The 18,725-nt window shown below is 43.5% G+C and overlaps 1 protein-coding gene across 1 annotated transcript; it reads right to left on the reverse strand.

The window, feature by feature from the left end:
• Window positions 1-2,100: 2,100 nt before the first annotated feature.
• LOC106605139 (cannabinoid receptor 2) lies at window positions 2,101-13,232 on the reverse strand. Its single transcript, XM_014200489.2, has 3 exons — window positions 13,007-13,232; window positions 5,023-5,137; window positions 2,101-4,860 (listed from the first exon to the last, which is right to left on the reverse strand). The coding sequence occupies exons 2-3, from the start codon at window positions 5,105-5,107 to the stop codon at window positions 3,761-3,763; spliced, it is 1,185 nt and encodes a 394-aa protein (XP_014055964.2). The 5' UTR covers window positions 5,108-5,137; window positions 13,007-13,232; the 3' UTR covers window positions 2,101-3,760.
• Between the last annotated feature and the right edge of the window lie 5,493 nt (window positions 13,233-18,725).

Genomic DNA, 18,725 nt, shown 5'->3' on the forward strand with positions numbered 1-18,725 from the left:
CGTTACAATAAAGATCTGTGAAGTTATTTGGATTTTTACGAAATATATTTGAAAGACAGGGTCCTGAAAAGGGACGGTTTTTTTTTGGCTGAGTTTATAAGAAAAAGAGTGCCAAACCTCTCTGCCAACAAGAGCTAGTTTTCAGTTTTCCCCTCCCCATTCAGACCACTCCGACAGTCGTAGCAAAAGTATTGCATAAGAAATTGCTCTTAGCTAAGAAGCTATTTTTGTTTATTTTTGACCATTTTAATTGAAAACAATCACAGTAAGGTACTGAATTGTTACCCAGAAATGACTGTCTCTCTCTATCTAGTCTCTGCCATCTCACCCCCTCACATAAACCATGTTGTCTGTCCTTTATTCCCACTGTTTTCTGACCTGAAATGGCAGACTCCCTGTCTCCAGGCTGTCATCTGTGTTCAGAAGGATTGTCCTCTTGAGGGAGGGGGGGACTATAAACACACAACACTTTGTTTCAAATGCTGCATAGTAAACACCAAAATGTCTTAGCAGCAGTGCAGTTTGTCACTTTAACAGGAGACTGGGAGCTGAAGAGAAGAAATCGATTAACTAATTAAGGAATATGAATATATATATATACTGCTCAAAAAATAAAGGGAACACTTAAACACATCCTAGATCTGAATGAAAGAAATAATCTTATTAAATACTTTTTTCTTTACATAGTTGAATGTGCTGACAACAAAATCACACAAAAATAATCAATGGAAATCCAATTTATCAACCCATGGAGGTCTGGATTTGGAGTCACACTCAAAATTAAAGTGAAAAACCACACTACAGGCTGATCCAACTTTGATGTAATGTCCTTAAAACAAGTCAAAATGAGGCTCAGTAGTGTGTGTGGCCTCCACGTGTCTGTATGACCTCCCTACAACGCCTGGGTATGCTCCTGATGAGGTGGCGGATGGTCTCCTGAGGGATCTCCTCCCAGACCTGGACTAAAGCATCCGCCAACTCCTGGACAGTCTGTGGTGCAACGTGGCGTTGGTGGATGGAGCGAGACATGATGTCCCAGATGTGCTCAATTGGATTCAGGTCTGGGGAACGGGCGGGCCAGTCCATAGCATCAATGCCTTCCTCTTGCAGGAACTGCTGACACACTCCAGCCACATGAGGTCTAGCATTGTCTTGCATTAGGAGGAACCCAGGGCCAACCGCACCAGCATATGGTCTCACAAGGGGTCTGAGGATCTCATCTCGGTACCTAATGGCAGTCAGGCTACCTCTGGCGAGCACATGGAGGGCTGTGCGGCCCCCCAAAGAAATGCCACCCCACACCATGACTGACCCACCGCCAAACCGGTCATGCTGGAGGATGTTGCAGGCAGCAGAACATTCTCCACGGCGTCTCCAGACTCTGTCACGTCTGTCACGTGCTCAGTGTGAACCTGCTTTCATCTGTGAAGAGCACAGGGCGCCAGTGGCGAATTTGCCAATCTTGGTGTTCTCTGGCAAATGTCAAACGTCCTGCACGGTGTTGGGCTGTAAGCACAACCCCCACCTGTGGCTGTTGGGCCCTCATACCACCCCCATGGAGTCTGTTTCTGACCGTTTGAGCAGACACATGCACATTTGTGGCCTGCTCGAGGTCATTTTGCAGGGCTCTGGCAGTGCTTCTCCTGCTCCTCCTTGCACAAAGGCGGAGATAGCGGTCCTGCTGCTGGGTTGTTTCACTCCTACGGCCTCCTCCACGTCTCCTGATGTACTGGCCTGTCTCCTGGTAGCGCCTCCATGCTCTGGACACTACGCTGACAGACACAGCAAACCTTCTTGCCACAGCTTGCATTCATGTGCCATCCTGGATGAGCTGCAATACCTGAGCCACTTGTGTGGGTTGTAGACTCCGTCTCATGCTACCACTAGAGTGAAAGCACCGCCAGCATTCAAAAGTGACCAAAACATCAGCCAGGAAGCATAGGAACTGAGAAGTGGTCTGTGGTCCCCACCTGCAGAACCACTCCTTTATTGGGGGTGTCTTGCTAATTGCCAGACTAGTACCCCCGCACATTGACTCGTTTTAACTCTTTCTTGTTATTCATTATTCACTGTTTATTTATTCCTCATATCACTATTTCTATTTTTTTCTTTAACTCTGTATTGTTGGAAAAGGACCCGTGGGTAAGCATTTCACTGTTAGTCTACACCTGTTGTTTAAGAAGCATGTGACAAATAAAATGTTATTTTGATAACAAGACAAAACATCTACCTTTGTGTTTGATTGTTTTGTGATCGATCTACTAAAATGACTTGTGAACTATATTTGCTATTTATAGTGTTCTATAGAAAAGAATGTTCTAGTCTCTGTGTTGTGCGACTCTCTATCTTTCTAAACTGTGCCCCACTTATCTCGACCAGTGGCGTAGCCAGAAATCTGTTGTTGGTTGGGCCTGTAGAAACTTGTCTGGGCCCCCAATTTTATTTTACACATTTTGCCATAGAGTAGAGGGGAAAATGTGCAGTTTTTTAGCTCATCTCATGCTATTCTACACATTTTGCCTTAAGGCTGAGAGAAAATGTAGGATTTTTAATGCTATTTAAAGCTAAAATATAGGTGTGTAGAATGTGATAAAGGCAGTGGCAGTTCTAGACCATTTCAACTGGGGGGGCCCAAGATGGGGCCAGTTGTACTGTTAGAGGGGCCAGTTACATTAGACGTTATTGTTGTCATATCGTTTTCTTCACTGCATTGCAGGCATTAGCAGGCAAAAGACCATGTTCATAATCATCATCGTTGCCACTGTCTAATAACGGATGTAAAAAAAGAAGATAGCAAAAATGTATGTAAAAATTATTTCATACTCCACATTTAGGGGGGCCACAAGGGGGTCCAAAATTGTTGTCACAGGGGCACTGTCCCCCCCAGAACCGCTAGTGGATAAAAGTGCTGGATTTTGAGCTGTCTTGTTTGCTAAATTAACAAATGAAATAGGTAGTGTCATGGTGCGTATAGCCATAGAAGCACAGTGACATATGCCTCAATGCAGTCAAATTTGTTGCTCATTGGGGGCGTGGCTTTCAGTTAGTTATTTTTGGCAAGTGATGTCATTCCAGGTCATCTGTTTTGTTATATTTAATCAAATCTGACTAACCCAGTGCACTGCTTGCTATGAATTCTGATAGTGTTTGCATAAAAGACAAATAATATTCCATTTGGAACACTTACAATTAAAGAGCATAAAGAAAATATTAAAATAAATAATACAAAATCTGAGTGGATCTCTTTTTTTTCTGAGTGGACCCACCCAGGCTCAGCCTTGCCTACGCCTCTGATCTCGACACTGCTTGCAGTCACATGTGGAAGACACTGTTTACAATCCACAGGGCCTCTGTTCAGGACAGGTATATATGTGCAGATGGGAACCCGACAGGATCCTCTTCTGGACGCTAAAGGACAAACACTCAAGCTAAAACAAGCACACATAGCTATCTACATTTGCACTGCCAACACCACCAGTGCTGTTGTTTTCCCAAAGATGTTAATTTGGGATAATTCCCCTAATTTCTACTGGTTTGTAAAAATCCACTTACCCTGCTGCTATTATCTCGGAGTGACTTGGCTTGTAGGTGGGTCAACACAATTTATGGTAACATGGTCTATATCTTTGCTTTAGTCTCTGTTATCACAGTTAATTTTAGAGACATTACCTCCTTATCGCTACGAACACAACAGAAGAAACACAAGTTCACAACACTCCACTACAATAACCCTGATATACAGTAAGCCTCTCACCCCTTCTCATTTTCCAGTCATGTCCAGCTGCTGCTTGCCAACCATTTCTGAGACTGTGTTCGGTTGGCAGCTAACGAGTCTGGGCGCCTCACTCTCGGAGTGCGCGCTACAGCTGTTGCCCTCGCCTAAGGGAAGGGTAGTGGTCGAGTCTCCCCCTACGTGCCTCTGGCAGCACCCCAGCCCCTCACTCAGGCCCTCCAACAGCCGCATCAGTGCCACCCTCAGCTCCCGGCAGCGCAGGGCATACAGCAGTGGGTTGACGGCTGAGTTGACCAGGCACATGGTGCTGCAGAAAGCAAAGGCTCGCTGCTGGGCGTGTGTGAGCTGCACCGAGACATCTGCCAGCATGAAGGACAGGGTCGGCAGCCAACAGCCCACCATGATGAGCAGAATCAGGCCCAGGGTACGTGCCAATCGGATGTCCAGCCGCATGCGGGCCTGACCACCGGTAGGTGCCCCCTGGAGGCCCGTCATGGAGGCCTCATGCCGATTGGCCCTCCACAGGATCAGGGCGTAGGCTCCCAGGATGAGTGACAGCAGCACCAGGATGAAGCTGACCCAGCAGGCCAGGTAGCGGTGGTCGATGTATGGGAAGAGCCACGAGCAGGGCGGGCTGAGCCCTGTGGGGCACCTCCAGCCCATCAGAGGGAGGAAGGAGATGAGGATGGTGGCGCTCCACAGGGCAAGGATAGCCAACAGGGCCCTGCGGCGCGTCAACACCACTTTATAACTCGACGCCTGATGTATACACAGATAGCGGTCCAGAGCAGTCAGCAGAAGACTACCCACCGAGCCGGTGAAAGCCATCGTCACCCCACCCAGCTTGAAGAGGTAGGCGATGGGGCCGTCAAGACGGTGGAACAGGTGGAAGTCCAGGAAGCTGGTGGTGAAGAAGCAGCTGGCAAAGACGTCGGCCAGGGCCAGGCTGCCGATGAAGAGGTAGGAGGGGCGCTGGCGCAGGGCGGCCGTAGCGGCGATCACACCCAGGACCAAAGCATTCTCCAGGAAAGTGAAGGGTCCGGCCAGGAAACAGATGGAGCCGATGGCTGTCTTCTCTGCCTCGAACAGAACCATATAGCACTTCAGGTCCGCACAGGACCGGTTGACTGTTGACACAGGAACATAATTCAGACATCAGTGATTGGCTTATGTTGTATAGCAGTCAATGTCAACTCACATTACCAATCATTATCATCCTTATATTTCGTGTGTCTCTATTACAAAGTTATTCTATTTAAAATATGACATTAATATTCTAATATACATACCCAGAGGTGATGTGGGGGTGCTGCCATTGTCTTTGGACATCATGGCCCCTACAGAGGACCCTACAGGCTCATCCCATCCATCCATCTCTTACAGGTCAGGGGTTAGCGCTGAGATCTACTTAGAGGTGCAGAGGGGAAATGTATGAACATTGTTCTCATACTGTACACACCCATAGAAATGCAGATGGGCCACAAGTCATCAGACAGTACCAAATCTGACCACTGGATGGAGACATTATCTCTGATTGGTTAAACAGAATTTCCTGAATGGTGCATCTCAAATTGTACTTCCTTGACTTTTCGCATTGCCGTTCCTCGCTTCCTTCTCAAAATGCATCGGAGGAGACTGTCCAAGGGGAGGAACCTCTGATCTTTTCCTCCAATGCGTTGTGAGAAGGAGTTGCCTCCTAATTGCCTCCTTCCTGAATCCTTTCAGGGTCTCTTTATGGTGAAAATGTGCTAATAAATGGCTTGTGAATGTGTTTAATTCAAAACCAATTATTGTCCTATTTTTTTTGCGTTTATATTTTTTTCTCTGCTGTAAATAGACAGAGTATTGTTTTGAAGTGATGAAACAGGTCCCTGTGTTCAAATATATTCCTATTAGCAGAAAATTAAATCTACCAAAAACAAGCTTCAGACATTCTGCGGAAAACACAACCATTAAACACGGGGACCTGTTTTATCACCTCAAAGCAATACTCTGTCTATTTACAGCAGAGAAAAATCCATCCCTTCTAGGCCACCTCAAGAGGCACGGTAAAAACAAACACATCATCAATAGACATAAAGCTACCTCCAGATCTCTCTCACTTTGACCTTGAGGCTCTCACTTTTCAAGCTCAACAGTTTCCCGTGTGTATCAAGAATGGTCCCCCAAAGGACATCCAGCCAACTTGACACAATTGTGGGAAGCATTGGGCCAGCATCCCTAGGGAACGCTTTTGACACCTTGTAGAGTCCATGCCCCTACGAATTGAGGCTGTTCTGAGGGCAAAAGGGGGTGCAACTCAATATTAGGACGGTGTTCCTAATGTGTTGTACACTCAGTGTATGTCTCTCTATATATGCGTGGGAATACTTACGAGCATATTTCCAAGATTGAAATTACTTTGAGCTGATTTCCTAGTGATTTTACGAGTCAACATCTAAATATTGCTCCCAGCGTTGATCAAAGCTCAGAACGCTTATATTCTTGATCTGACTGAGTTCTAATCGCGCTTGCCTCTATGAGAACAAGTGGAATCAGATTTGCCTGCGTCACCCCGGATTTGCCTCCCTGGACGTGAAACAAACTACCCCAGCTCGCAGTCGGCTCAATAGGCAACTAGTCTAGAGATGCTGCTGACGTTGTGCAAACTCACTGCACACCCCTCTACTCCTCAATGCAGAAGTGCAGAATAGATCATTTGTCTCCTGTGTACACACTTTCGTCTCCTGAATACAAACCAAATAAACTTATAAGTCTACATGCTCCCTTGAGAACCTTTAGGATCTCGAAATGAAGTCAGTCGGCGCTCTTAAGTTGAGCCAGATGAAGTGTGATGAAATGGGCCTACCTGCGGCGACAGGTGTGGTAGAGACTTCCAACGTTTGCTCTGTGAATCCTGCCGGAGATGATTTTGGACCGGTAAGAGTGAGATTTTTGGAAAGAGTGGATTCCTGCTTTTTGGCCGTTGTGTCAAGCTGGGTAAAGGACAAACTGGGAATGGTTAGAACTGTGAAAGTTTTGAGAAGTGGAATTATTTTCTTTTTTGTGCATCCTCTGCCTAGTGGAAGCTGGCGCTTTGCGTCACACGACTCAGGGCTCAACCTGTGTAGTGCTTTGCTCTCTGGAGCAGGGTGCCGCTAAAAGGAGTGATCAGTGGGGTAGCGTTGATTGTAGAGGTGGATCAAATGAAAAATAATATTCCTGGTGTTTGTGACACTCGCCTTTTGGCGAGACTGAGAATACCTTGTCGGTCTTGTTGAGCTTTGACACAGAGGTTAAGTTATATTTGCTATTCTGTGAGGGCCTATATTACGAACCCGCTACAGTGATTTAGGTGCCAATAATTTGGACATGTTGCAGCAGTGTGTAGAAGGGAGTTCCCACGATGTGAGAAATGTTTAGGAGGACATAGTCAGAGGAAGTGTACAATTGGGATAGAGAAAACACTGTGTGACAACTGTGGGGGTGTCCATGCAGCAGGTGATCCAAAGTGCCCTGTGTAAGAGAGACAGGTTGAGATTGCCAGCGTTACAGTGAGACAGAAAGTTTCCTATGCTGTGGCAGTGAAGAGAGTAGAGGATAGCTTAAGGGTGAGTGACTCGACTGGCAGCCCCCCAGTGAATAGGCCTGAAGAGAGGGATCCAGAGAGGATGAGTAAGGTTGGATTTCTTGCGTTTATAGCCATAGTGATCAACTGCACTGAGCTGATGAAGACAGATCTAGTAGTTACAGCAGCAGAGAAATATTTGGGTGAAAGATTTTCAAGCGGAAGATCTACAGGAGGTTGTGAGAGAAGGGGTTCCATCCTCCCAGGCCAATGTCCTGGTGTACGATCGTTTAGGGGATAGTGTATAGGTGCAGGGTTAGATGGGGGGTGTAATTTAAATGTGCAATCCGCACTCCGACCTGCAAAAGGCAGGAATTCGCAACACAGCATCTAGTCTGCCAGAAAGCCACACAAAGAAGAAAACGCTGTTTGCGAGACGCCGGACAAAAGGCAATTTTGTCAATTTGACCCTCCCGCTACTACTGCCGTGTCTACAAACAAAAACCGACTCTTGAAGAATGAGTGCACAACTGGTAAATAGGCACTTATAGATACAATATACAGTTCATTCGGAAAGTATTCAGACCCAATGACTTTTTCCACACTTTGCTACGTTACAGCCTTATTCTAAAATTGATTAATTGATTTTCCCTAAATCAATCTACACACAAAATACCCCATAATGACAAAGCAAATACAAGTTAAGACATTTTTTCTAATTTATAATACCAAAAAAACTATCACATTTACATAAGTATTCAGATTAATTGATCCGTACTTTGTTGAAGCACCTTTGGCAGTGATTACAGCCTTCTTAGGTATGACATTACTAGCTTGGCAAATTTGTATTTGTGGAGTTTCTCCCATTCTTCTCTGCAGATCCTCTCAAGCTCAGTCAGGTTGAATGGGGAGTGTCGCTGCACAGCTATTTTCAGGTCTCTCCAGAGATGTTCGATCAGGTTCAAGTCCGGGCTCTGCTGGGCCACTCAAAGACATTCAAAGCCACTCCTGCGTGTTCTTGGCTGTGTGCTTTGCGTCGTTGTACTTGTTGGAAGGTGAACCTTCACCCCAGTCTGAGGTCCTGAGCACTCTGGAGAAGGTATTCATCAAGCATCTCTCTGCACTTTGCTCTGTTAATCTTTCCCTCGATCCTAACGAATCTCCCATTCCCCGCCGCTGAAAAACATCCCCAAAGCATGATGCTGTCACCACCATGCTTCACTGTAGAGATGTGGGCCACGTTTCCTCCAGACATGAAGCTTGGCATTCACACCAAAGAGTTCAATCTTGGTTTCATTAGACCAAATAATCTCGTTTCATTAGCTGCCTTTTGGCAAACTCCAAGCAGGCTGTCATGTGCCTTTTACTAAGGAGTGGTTTCCATCTGGCCACTCTACCATAAAGGCCTGATTGGTGGAGTGCTGCAGAGATGGTTGTCTTTCTGGAAGGTTCTCCCATCTCCACAAAGGAACTCTGGAGCTCTGTCAGAGTGACCATCAGGTTCTTGGTCACCTCCCTGACCATGGTCGTTCTCCCCCAATTGCTCAGTTTGGCCGGGAGGCTAGCTCTAGGAAGAGTCTTGGTGGTTCCAAACTGATGGAGGCCACTGTGTTCTTGGGGACCTTCAATGCTGCAGAAATATTTTGGTACCCTTCCCCAGATCTGTTCCTCGACACAATCCTGTCGCAGAGTTCCACGGACAATTCCTTCGACCTCATGGATTGGTTTTTGCTCTGACATGCACTGTCAACTGTGGGACCTTTAAATAGACAGGTGTGTGCCTTTCCAAATCATGTCCAATCAATTAAATTTACCACAGGTGGACTCCAAGTTGTAGAAACATCTCAAGGATGATCAATGGAATCAGGATGCACCTGAGCTCAATTTCGAATCTCATAGCAAAGGGGCTGAATACCTCTGTAAATAAGGTATTTCTGTTTTCATTTTTAATTCATGAGCAAAAAATTCTAAAAACCTGTTTTTGCTTTGTCATTAAAGTGTGTGTGTGTGTAGATTGATAAGGAATGTTTTTATTTAATCCATTTTAGAATAAGGCTGTAACGTAACAAAATGTGGAAAAAGTCAAGGGGTCTGAATACTTTCCGAACGCACTGTATATACAAAAGTATTTGGATACCCCTTCAAATTAGTGGATTCCGCTATATCAGCCACACCAGTAGCTGATAGGTGTATAAAATCGAGCACTCACCCATGCAATCTCCATAGACAAACAGTGGCAGTAGAATGGCCTTACTGAAGAACTCAGTGACTTTCAAAGTGGCACCGTTCCAACAAGTCAGTTCGTCAAATTTTTGCCCTGCTGGAGCTGCCCCGGTCATTTGTAAGTGCTGTTATTGTGAAGTGGAAACGTCTAGGAGCAACAACAGTTCAGCCGTGAAGTGGTAGGCCTCACAAGCACACACAACTGTACCGCCGAGTGCTGAAGCTCGTAGCGCGTAAAAAATCATCTGTCCTCGGTTGCAACACTCACTACCAAGTTCTAAACTGCCTCTGGAAGCAATGTCAGCACAAGAACTGTTCGTCGGGAGCTTCATGAATTTGGATTCCATGTTCGAGCAGCCGCACACAAGCCTAAGATCACCATGCACAATGTCAAGCGTCGGCTGGAGTTGTGTGAAGCTCGCCGCCATTGGATTCTGGAGCAGTGGAAATGTCTTCTCTGGAGTGATGGATCACGCTTCATCATATGGCAGTGCGACGGACAAATCTGGGTTTGGCGGATGCTAGGAGAACGCTACCTGTCCCAATGTATAGTGCCAACTGTAAAGTTTGGTGGAGGAGGAATAATGGTTTTGGGCTGTTTTTCATGTTTTGGGCTAGGACCCAAAGTTCCAGTGAAGGGAAGTCTTAAAGCTACAGCATACAATGACATTCTAGACTATTCTGTGCTTCCAACTTTGTGGCAACAGTTTGGGAAGGCCCTTTCCTGTTTCAGCATGACAATGCCCCCATGCACAAAGCGAGATCCATACAGAAATGGGTTGTCGAGATCAGTGTGGAAGAATTTGACTGGCCTGCACAGAACCATGACCTCAACCCCATCAAACACCTTTGGGATGAATTGGAACGCCGTCTGCAAGACACGCCTAATCACCCAAAATCAGTGCCTGACCTCACTAATGCTCTTGTGACTGAATGGAAGCAAGTCCCAGCAGTAATGTTCCAAATTCTAGTGGAAAGCCTTCCCAGAAAAGTGGAGGCTGTTATAGCAGCAAAGGGGGGACCAACTTCATATTAATGCCCATGATTTTGGAATGAGATGTTCGACGAGCAGGTGTCCACATACTTTTGGTAATGTAATGTATGTCAGTCAGCTGGCTATCTGCCGGCAGAGACTTCTATTGCAGTAACGTTAAATGGCTCTGGTTAGAACTACTTAGCTGGCTATAAGGATGAAGTAAGAAGCTAACATTAAATGGAGCCTACCTCAACAGGAGCAAAAAATATGCTACTAAGTTCTCATAATCACCTTGCTTTACAGAGAGTAGGCTACTGAGACAGACAGTAATGTGGCGCTCAGTGGTGAGGTTGAGTCGGGCTGCAATGCATGCAGGACGAAGCAGAGAGAGTGGTTAATACGGTTGTTCCCAAACTTGGGGTCGGGCCCCATGTGGGGTCCCCTGAGAAAATCTGTACTAATCTTCTCAAACAAGTTAGGAACTGAAAAAAACAAGATGTTTCAATATGAACGTCTCCACATAGTATATCTTCCCACATAGGCCTAGGCATACATTACAATGCAATCAAAATGCAAACAATACAGTTTTAAATATGTAATACTTTTTCCTTCGTCACTGATGCTACGTGTCAGTGTAAATCATTTCTTATATTTACCCTATTTTAGGGGGTATAACGTTACAATTGCATAGGTAATAGGCTGTGTGGGTTTTTTTTAATCGTTTTTTTATGTTAGCGGGTAGATCAGCTTTAATGTTACAGATAGACTGTGACTTCTGTCAATATAATTGTCTGAATCATTTCCAATCCCCCATATACAGTGCATTCAGAAAGTATTCAGGCCCCTTCACTTTTTCCACATTTTGTTACGTCCCAGCCTTATTCTAAAATGTATTTCAATATTTTTTTCCCCTCATTAATCTACACACAATACCCCATAATGCCAAAGCGAAAGCATATTTGTTTTTTGCAAATTTATAACATTTTAAAACAGAAATACCCCCCTAACCCTACCACCCCTCCCCTAACTGGAGTAAACTCATGGACAACAATACTTAAGCTTCCACTTCCAGCTTATACATACTACAAACATTTCACAGACAGTATATTTTTTTATTTTTTACATTTTATCAGTTATCTTTTGTTTGTTTTTAGTCCCAGCCTTCAGCTACCCTCTACCCCTCCCATCTATCTCTGAAGACCATCTAGTTTTGATTTCCAGCTGCCATATATTTTTACACTGTGCTGTGATGTTTCACAAAAGTTATGAACCTTTCTATTCTCATAGTTTCCACAGATTATACATTAAAGATAATCATCTTTGCTAAGAATATTATTATGTTATTGATTGATTGACTATGACTCATCAAATCACCTAGCAGTGCTATTTTCAGAGTTGGCTCTAAGTAAATGTTGGATTTGTGTTTTTTGTATATCGACTTAGGTGAATGAACCTACAGCAGCAAAGGTGATAATGGCTGGGTTCATTTATTTGTTTTTTCTGTTCTCCAAATAGGCTTTTAAAGTTTTTAAATTGTATAGAAATGCAGTCAATGAGCTTCAACTTTCAAAAATGACCTCACTAAAACTCAAACTGTAGTTACGGCCCTGCTGTCTCTATAGAAATAGGACATTCATAACCAGACAAATAGGTCACTTTTCTTCAGCATTGCACCAGTGCCCCACTTTTTGCTTACATCTGGTTTTCATTTTATCTGGTTCTGAATGATCATTATTATTTTTTCATCACAAATATCTGCTTTATGAAAGTATATTTTGGAATATCGGGACTGGAGAAATAGGAAGTAAATTACTTTTCACAGAGAACCTTATTGACTTTAGTGACAATATTTCTAAATCTGCTTGAGGGAGATGACGGCTGAGTATATGCACTCTGCTTATTACACCACCCCAGGCTTCCTCTCTCCTCCGTGTGGACCTGAAATATTTTTTTGATTGGCAGGTCACAGTAGGCTACTTTTCTGTCCTTTGAAGGTAGTTGGACCACTCATACATATCTTAATTAATGCAAAGTACACAAACCTATTACTGAGTAAGGACTCATGGGTAATATCTTACATTTACAGTATGACCACAGAGACATTTCAACAAATGTTAAAACATACTGTGTCAACTGAGTTGTGATACTGCAACAAGGCAAGAAGACTTTCACAGACTGGTGCGTTTTAAACAGTCACTTTAAAACATGCAATGAGGTACCAATTCATAAATGCTATTAAGAAAATAACACATGGGTCACAGACTGATCTGGGTCACAGACTGAAAATCAGACAGCATCATCTAACATCTAAATGCATGCAAAATCCTAAGGAGAGCATGCTTTGTGCTTCAGAACCTAACAATCATGCGCTCACGTTCAGCATTTCCCTCATAACAGGTTTCAAACAGATTGTGCAAATAATTATTTGCTCTATGATGCTCAGAAACCAGAAGGTAATGTTTCTGCCCTGTATGGGGTGGACTGTATCTTAGTATAAAATAATACAAGAATAAAGGCAGGTGCTTACCTTGTGTGGATGCTTTTCTGTCAGTTCTGTTGTGGTGTAGGAAGAAAACAGACCAAACTGATGACCTCAGCTACAGCGCCACAGAGTTCCATCTAACTCCACTCCCCAGAACCAGTCGGTGACTGAGTGAGGGAGAGCGAGAGAGAGAGAGAGAGAGAGCGAGACTGATGTCTGACCATTTGCAGTATCTGAAGTACTAACATGTTCATGCTTTCTGTGTTTTGGGCTCAATGTAATGGCTGGAATGGAATCAATGGAACAGTATCAAATACATCAAACATATGGAAAACACATGTTTGACTCCGTTCTATTTATTCCATACCAGCCTGTCCTCCTATAACTCCTCCCACCAGCCTCTACTGGCCCACAGAAACATTGGCATAAGTGTCTGCACAAATGTTGAAACATACTGTGCCAACTAAGTTGTGACACTGCAACAAGGCAATACAATTTTCACAGACATATATGTTCTAAACAGTCACTTTAAAACATGCAACGAGGTACCAATTCATAAATGCTATTAAAAAAATAACACATGGGTCACAGACTAAAAATCAGACAGCATCATTCTAACCCCTATATACAGTGCATTCTGAAAGTATTCAGACCCCTTGACTTTTTACACATTTTGTTATGTTACAGCCTTATTCTAAAATTGATTAAATTGTTTTTTTCCCTCACCAATCTATACACAATACCCCATAATGACAAAGCAAAAATAGTTTTTTAGACATTTTTGAAAATGTATTAAAAATAAAGTGAAATATGACATTTACATAAGTACTCAGTACTTTGTTGAAGCACATTCGGCAGTGATTAGAGCCTTGAATCTTCTTGGGTATGACGCTAAAAGCGTATTTGGGGAGTTTCTCCCATTCTTCTCTGCAGATCCTCTCAAGCTCATTGGATGGGGAGCGTCACTGCACAGCTATTTTCAGGTCTCTCCAGAGATGTTTGATCGGGTTCAAGTCCGGGTTCTGGCTGGGCCACTCAAGGACATTCAGAGACTTGTCCCGAAGCCACTCCTGTTGTCTTGTTTATCCATGTTTACGTTTACAAATTCTACACGTTCTGAAGTCGTACAGGTCATGATTAAAGGTCATAAGAGATTATTTATTTCAGGGCGGGCCATCACTCTGTAATGTCCTAAATAATGTCCTCCTAACACATACAATACTCCATATAAATGGAGAGGTTGGCTAACCCCCATCTCTCCACCCTCACCTTTCCATTTCTCCAATATATTTATACATTTATTCATTTCCCCAATGTGCAGTAAAAGAGAGACCATTTGCAGTCCCTGAAGTACTAACATGTTCATGCTTTCTGCCTTTTGTCAATTCCATTTGCGCATTAAGTGTTAAAATTGTGCCTTGGGAGGAGACAGAGCACTCACTGTGAGAGTGGGCTGTGTTTCAGGATGTGTGAAGAAACAAGGTTAAAGAACAGAAAAGACCGAGACTGTGACCTCTGGCTACCCATAAACCAGCCAATAGTGATGCAGAAATTGCCTGTTAAGTGCAATGAAATATTGTGTTTACTCCACAGGGGTTGATAATGATAACCTTTTCACTGATTCTAAAGTACTGAAGCTTTTATTAAGTATGGTACCATTGTTTTTTTATACAACTGAGAGCTCAAAACTCCAATTGAATATGATCTGTTCTTTATTCTCTTCCCTTATGGCATGATTGTGTCAAGGTTCCCCTCATTGTGCAAAAGTTGTATTCACTGCATATTGCTCAATACAGAAATTATTTTCACAGTGACACCGAGTTTTTGCTATGACAACCTTATATAAATTATGGCCATGCACGATGAGACAACCAGGATGTAATGTTGTTTTTACGCAAGAGGGGGCGACAATAACAACCAGTGAGTGAAGAAAAACTATGTCTGCAAAAACTACTATACCTATTGGAGTAACTCAAGAATAGTAAAAGTTTGTAGGGGAAGTGGTATGATTGAGGCGAGCAGGAGTTTGTTGCGTAGAAATAATAAATTAGAGAAATCCCACAGGGAAGAAAATTACAATACTTTATTAGCCTATCTAAATTAAGAAACTGTAATTTAGGACATATTAAATCCAAAATATGTTAATATATTCTAATCAGGTTATAAGACCTAATTTACCCATAGGCAATCTGAAATAATTCATGTTTTACTATTTTAGCTTTACAACACACATAGAAGAATGTTATACAATATATTGAACACATTTGGACTGAAAAAGATGGCCTGGTCCGGCATTGGCCCACTCACAAGAGTTGACCGTGTCTGATGTAAAGGCAGTATACTATCCTCCTCTTCACTGTCCTGTCAGTGACCTGACCGATTTGGCTGGGCAGAGGGAGGAAATCTGATTACAAGCAGGCAGCTAGGCTCCTCCACTTTTTCATTTCTGGCATTGTCTCAACAGGTGCACAAGCTCAGCATTTGGCACCTACTATACCTTTTATGGTTATTCATTGAATGATTTTAAATGTTATACAGTAAGTGAAATAAACAGTCTCCCAACCCAGAACCAAATACAAAAAGTATCTTCTCCTTATACATTCAATGAGAAAGAGCTTCAGGCCAGGTTTCATATTTTTATGGCCATAATGTTGAGTGCTGTCTCCTCAAGATCACATTTCCTTCCCATCTCCCACCGCTTCACTTAAAGATAGAAAAAAAGGCACTGATATGACCCGTCACTTAAAGTGTAGTCTGACTGTGTCCTATTCCCTCCTTTCAGATTAATGGAACAAAGTCAAAGTCATTGTATTACAGTTGATAATTTGTTTACAGCAGATTACCTAATCTAAAATGCAATTGCAACAGCCTGTTGGTTTTCCTTTCAGCTCTTTGTATGCATCACTCAACAATACATTTGCAGTCATCATTAATTCTACACAAACACACCCAACCTCTTGCCCAAAATAGGGTGAGTGTGAGAGGGATAGCCTGTGTTCCCATGACAGAAGAGTTTGACAACGTGGGTTATGTGACATCCTGCGTGTACCTCCTCTATACTCCTGTGTGACCAAGAAGAGCCTCCCAATGACCTAAATACCATACATAGCTTCTGGCCTGAGGAGGCCCAACCCTTGCAAGGACTTGTCACAGGGGTGTGTAGTACACACTGGGTAATCAGTCAAGGTGTACGGCTTGATAGACTGGTAAAATGTTGCAACAACCCTCTTTTACAGTGAGATACACAGATGAGTGTTAGACGTTGGTGAGCACATTTGGAATTCATCCCTTGTAACCATTATACAATTGTTTTGTCCCGTAGACTTGGACCTGCTATAAATATTTAAAATCTAGAACAATATGTTCTATAATAAGTCACAGACTCAGTGTATACTGTCATCACTGTACTATTACCACAGATTATAAACATGCTCTGATGTAAAACATGGAAGCTGAAATCAGACACAGGCGAGACGTATTTATTGTCCTCATAGAGGTCTGGTCTGAGGTGCTGCTCTCGTCTCTGAAAACAGAAGATATCTTCCTATAATTGTATAAAATGAGGGCAGATCTCCTTACGTGTCCTGAAATAAACCGTCGCTGTCAGACGGCTTGGAGAGAGCTCCATGGCAATGGTAAATGCAATTACTTCAAACGAACCAGACACTGTGTACAAATGGATAGTCCATTATCAGAGAGGATGCAGCACATTTACACCTAGTGGTATGACAGCAGGAAACGGTTTATAAATTCGGTCTTTGTGGTTTCTAGTGTAGTATGTTAGGACTTGCACTATTGTTCAAAAACATAGACACTGAGTGAGAAAGTACTGTTAATAACAGACCTGCATCTTGACAGTGGCTGACTATAGTGCCCCAAAACAAAAAAATCCTAAACTCAGCAAAAAAAGAAACGTCCTCTCACTGTCAACTGCGTTTATTTTCAGCAAACTTAACATGTATTTGTATGAACATAACAAGATTCAACAACTGAGACATAAACTGAACAAGTTCCACAGACATGTGACTAACAGAAATGGAATGGTCAAAATCAAAAGTAACAGTCAGTATCTGGTGTGGCCACCAGCTGCATTAAGTACTGCAGTGCATCTCCTCCTCATGGACTGCACCAGATTTGCCAGTTCTTGATGTGAGATGTTACCCCACTCTTCCACTAAGGCACCTGCAAGTTCCCGGACATTTCTGGGGGGAATGGCCTTAGCCCTCACCCTCCGATCCAACAGGTCCCAGACGTGCTCAATGGGATTGAGATCCGGACTCTTCGCTGGCCATGGCAGAACACTAACATTCCCGTCTTGCAGGAAATCACGCACAGAACGAGCAGTATGGCTGGTGGCATTGTCATGCTGGAGGGTCATATCAGGATGAGCCTGCAGGAAGGGTACCACATGAGGGAGGAGGATGTCTTCCCTGTAACGCACAGCGTTGAGATTGCCTGCAATGACAACAAGCTCAGTCCAATGATTTTGTGACACACCGTCCTAGACCATGACGGACCCTCCACCTCTAAATCGATCCCGCTCCAGAGTACAGGCCTCGGTGTAACGCTCATTCCTTCAACAATAAACGCGAATCCGACCAGCACCTCCGGTGAGACAAAACCGCAACTCGTCAGTGAAGAGCACTTTTTGCCAGTCCTGTCTGGTCCAGCGACGGTGGGTTTGTGTCCATAGGGGAGTTGTTGCCGGTGATGTCTGGTGAGGACCTGCCTTACAACAGGCCTACAAGCCCTTAGTCCAGCATTCTCTCAGCTTATTGCGGACAGTCTGAGCACTGATGGAGGGATTGTGCGTTCCTGGTGTAACTCGGGCAGTTGTTGTTGCCATCCTGTACCTGTCCCGCAGGTGTGATGTTCGGATGTACCGATCCTGTGCAGGTGTGGTTACACATGGTCTGCCACTGCGAGGACGATCAGCTGTTCGTCCTGTCTCCCTGTAGCGCTGTCTTAGGAGTCTCACAGTACGGACATTGCAATTTATTGCCCTGGCCACATCTGCAGTCCTCATGCCTCCTTGCAGCATGCCTAAGGCACGTTCACGCAGATGAGCAGGGACCTTGAGCATCTTTCTTTTGGTGTTTTTCAGAGTCAGTAGAAAGGCTTCTTTAGTGTCCTAAGTTTTCATAACTGTGACCTTAATTGCCTACCTTCTGTAAGCTGTTAGTGTCTTAACGACAGTTCCACAGGTGCATGTTCATTCATTCTTTATGGTTCATTGAACAAGCATGGGAAACAGTGTTTAAACCCTTTACAATGAAGATCTTTGAAGTTATTTTGATTTTTACAAATTATCTTTGAAAGACAGGGTCCTGAAAAAGGGATGTTTATTTTTTTCCTACGTTTATCTACATATGGGCAACCACATTGACCCAGTTAGGGGTGGGATTTATTGAGAACGCAAAGTTATGTAATGCAATCAACTAAAAGGTCTTTCACTTTATGATCTATGGTCAATAATCCTGAACCCTAAATACACCACAACAAACATATAAAGGGAATAAGCTATAGGGACCTTTTTACCATCTTGAGCAAATATCGGAGAAATAACTACAGCAGACAATTTATTCATATAACGACCCTGGATGGAGAGGCCTGCTATACACACAATAAACTAAATGCTCTCTAATGAACCCAGTAAGTAGGATGAAACTTTATTTTTCACCCAAAAAAAGTACATTTAAAAAAAATTTAATCTTTATTCAACTAGGCAAGTCAGTTAAGAACAAATTGTTATTTGCAATGACGG

The sequence above is a fragment of the Salmo salar genome, chromosome ssa05, assembly GCF_905237065.1.
Source record: "Salmo salar chromosome ssa05, Ssal_v3.1, whole genome shotgun sequence".
Lineage (NCBI taxonomy): Eukaryota > Metazoa > Chordata > Actinopteri > Salmoniformes > Salmonidae > Salmo > Salmo salar.

What these genes read in the sequence shown, in the direction of transcription:
- LOC106605139 (XM_014200489.2), bottom strand. Translation starts at nt 5,107, where the DNA reads ATGGATGGATGGGATGAGCCTGTAGGGTCCTCTGTAGGGGCCATGATG. An exon ending in CACCCCCACATCACCTCTGG is followed by an intron (nt 4,861 to 5,022) that starts GTATGTATATTA and finishes CTGTGTCAACAG; the next exon opens with TCAACCGGTCCTGTGCGGAC.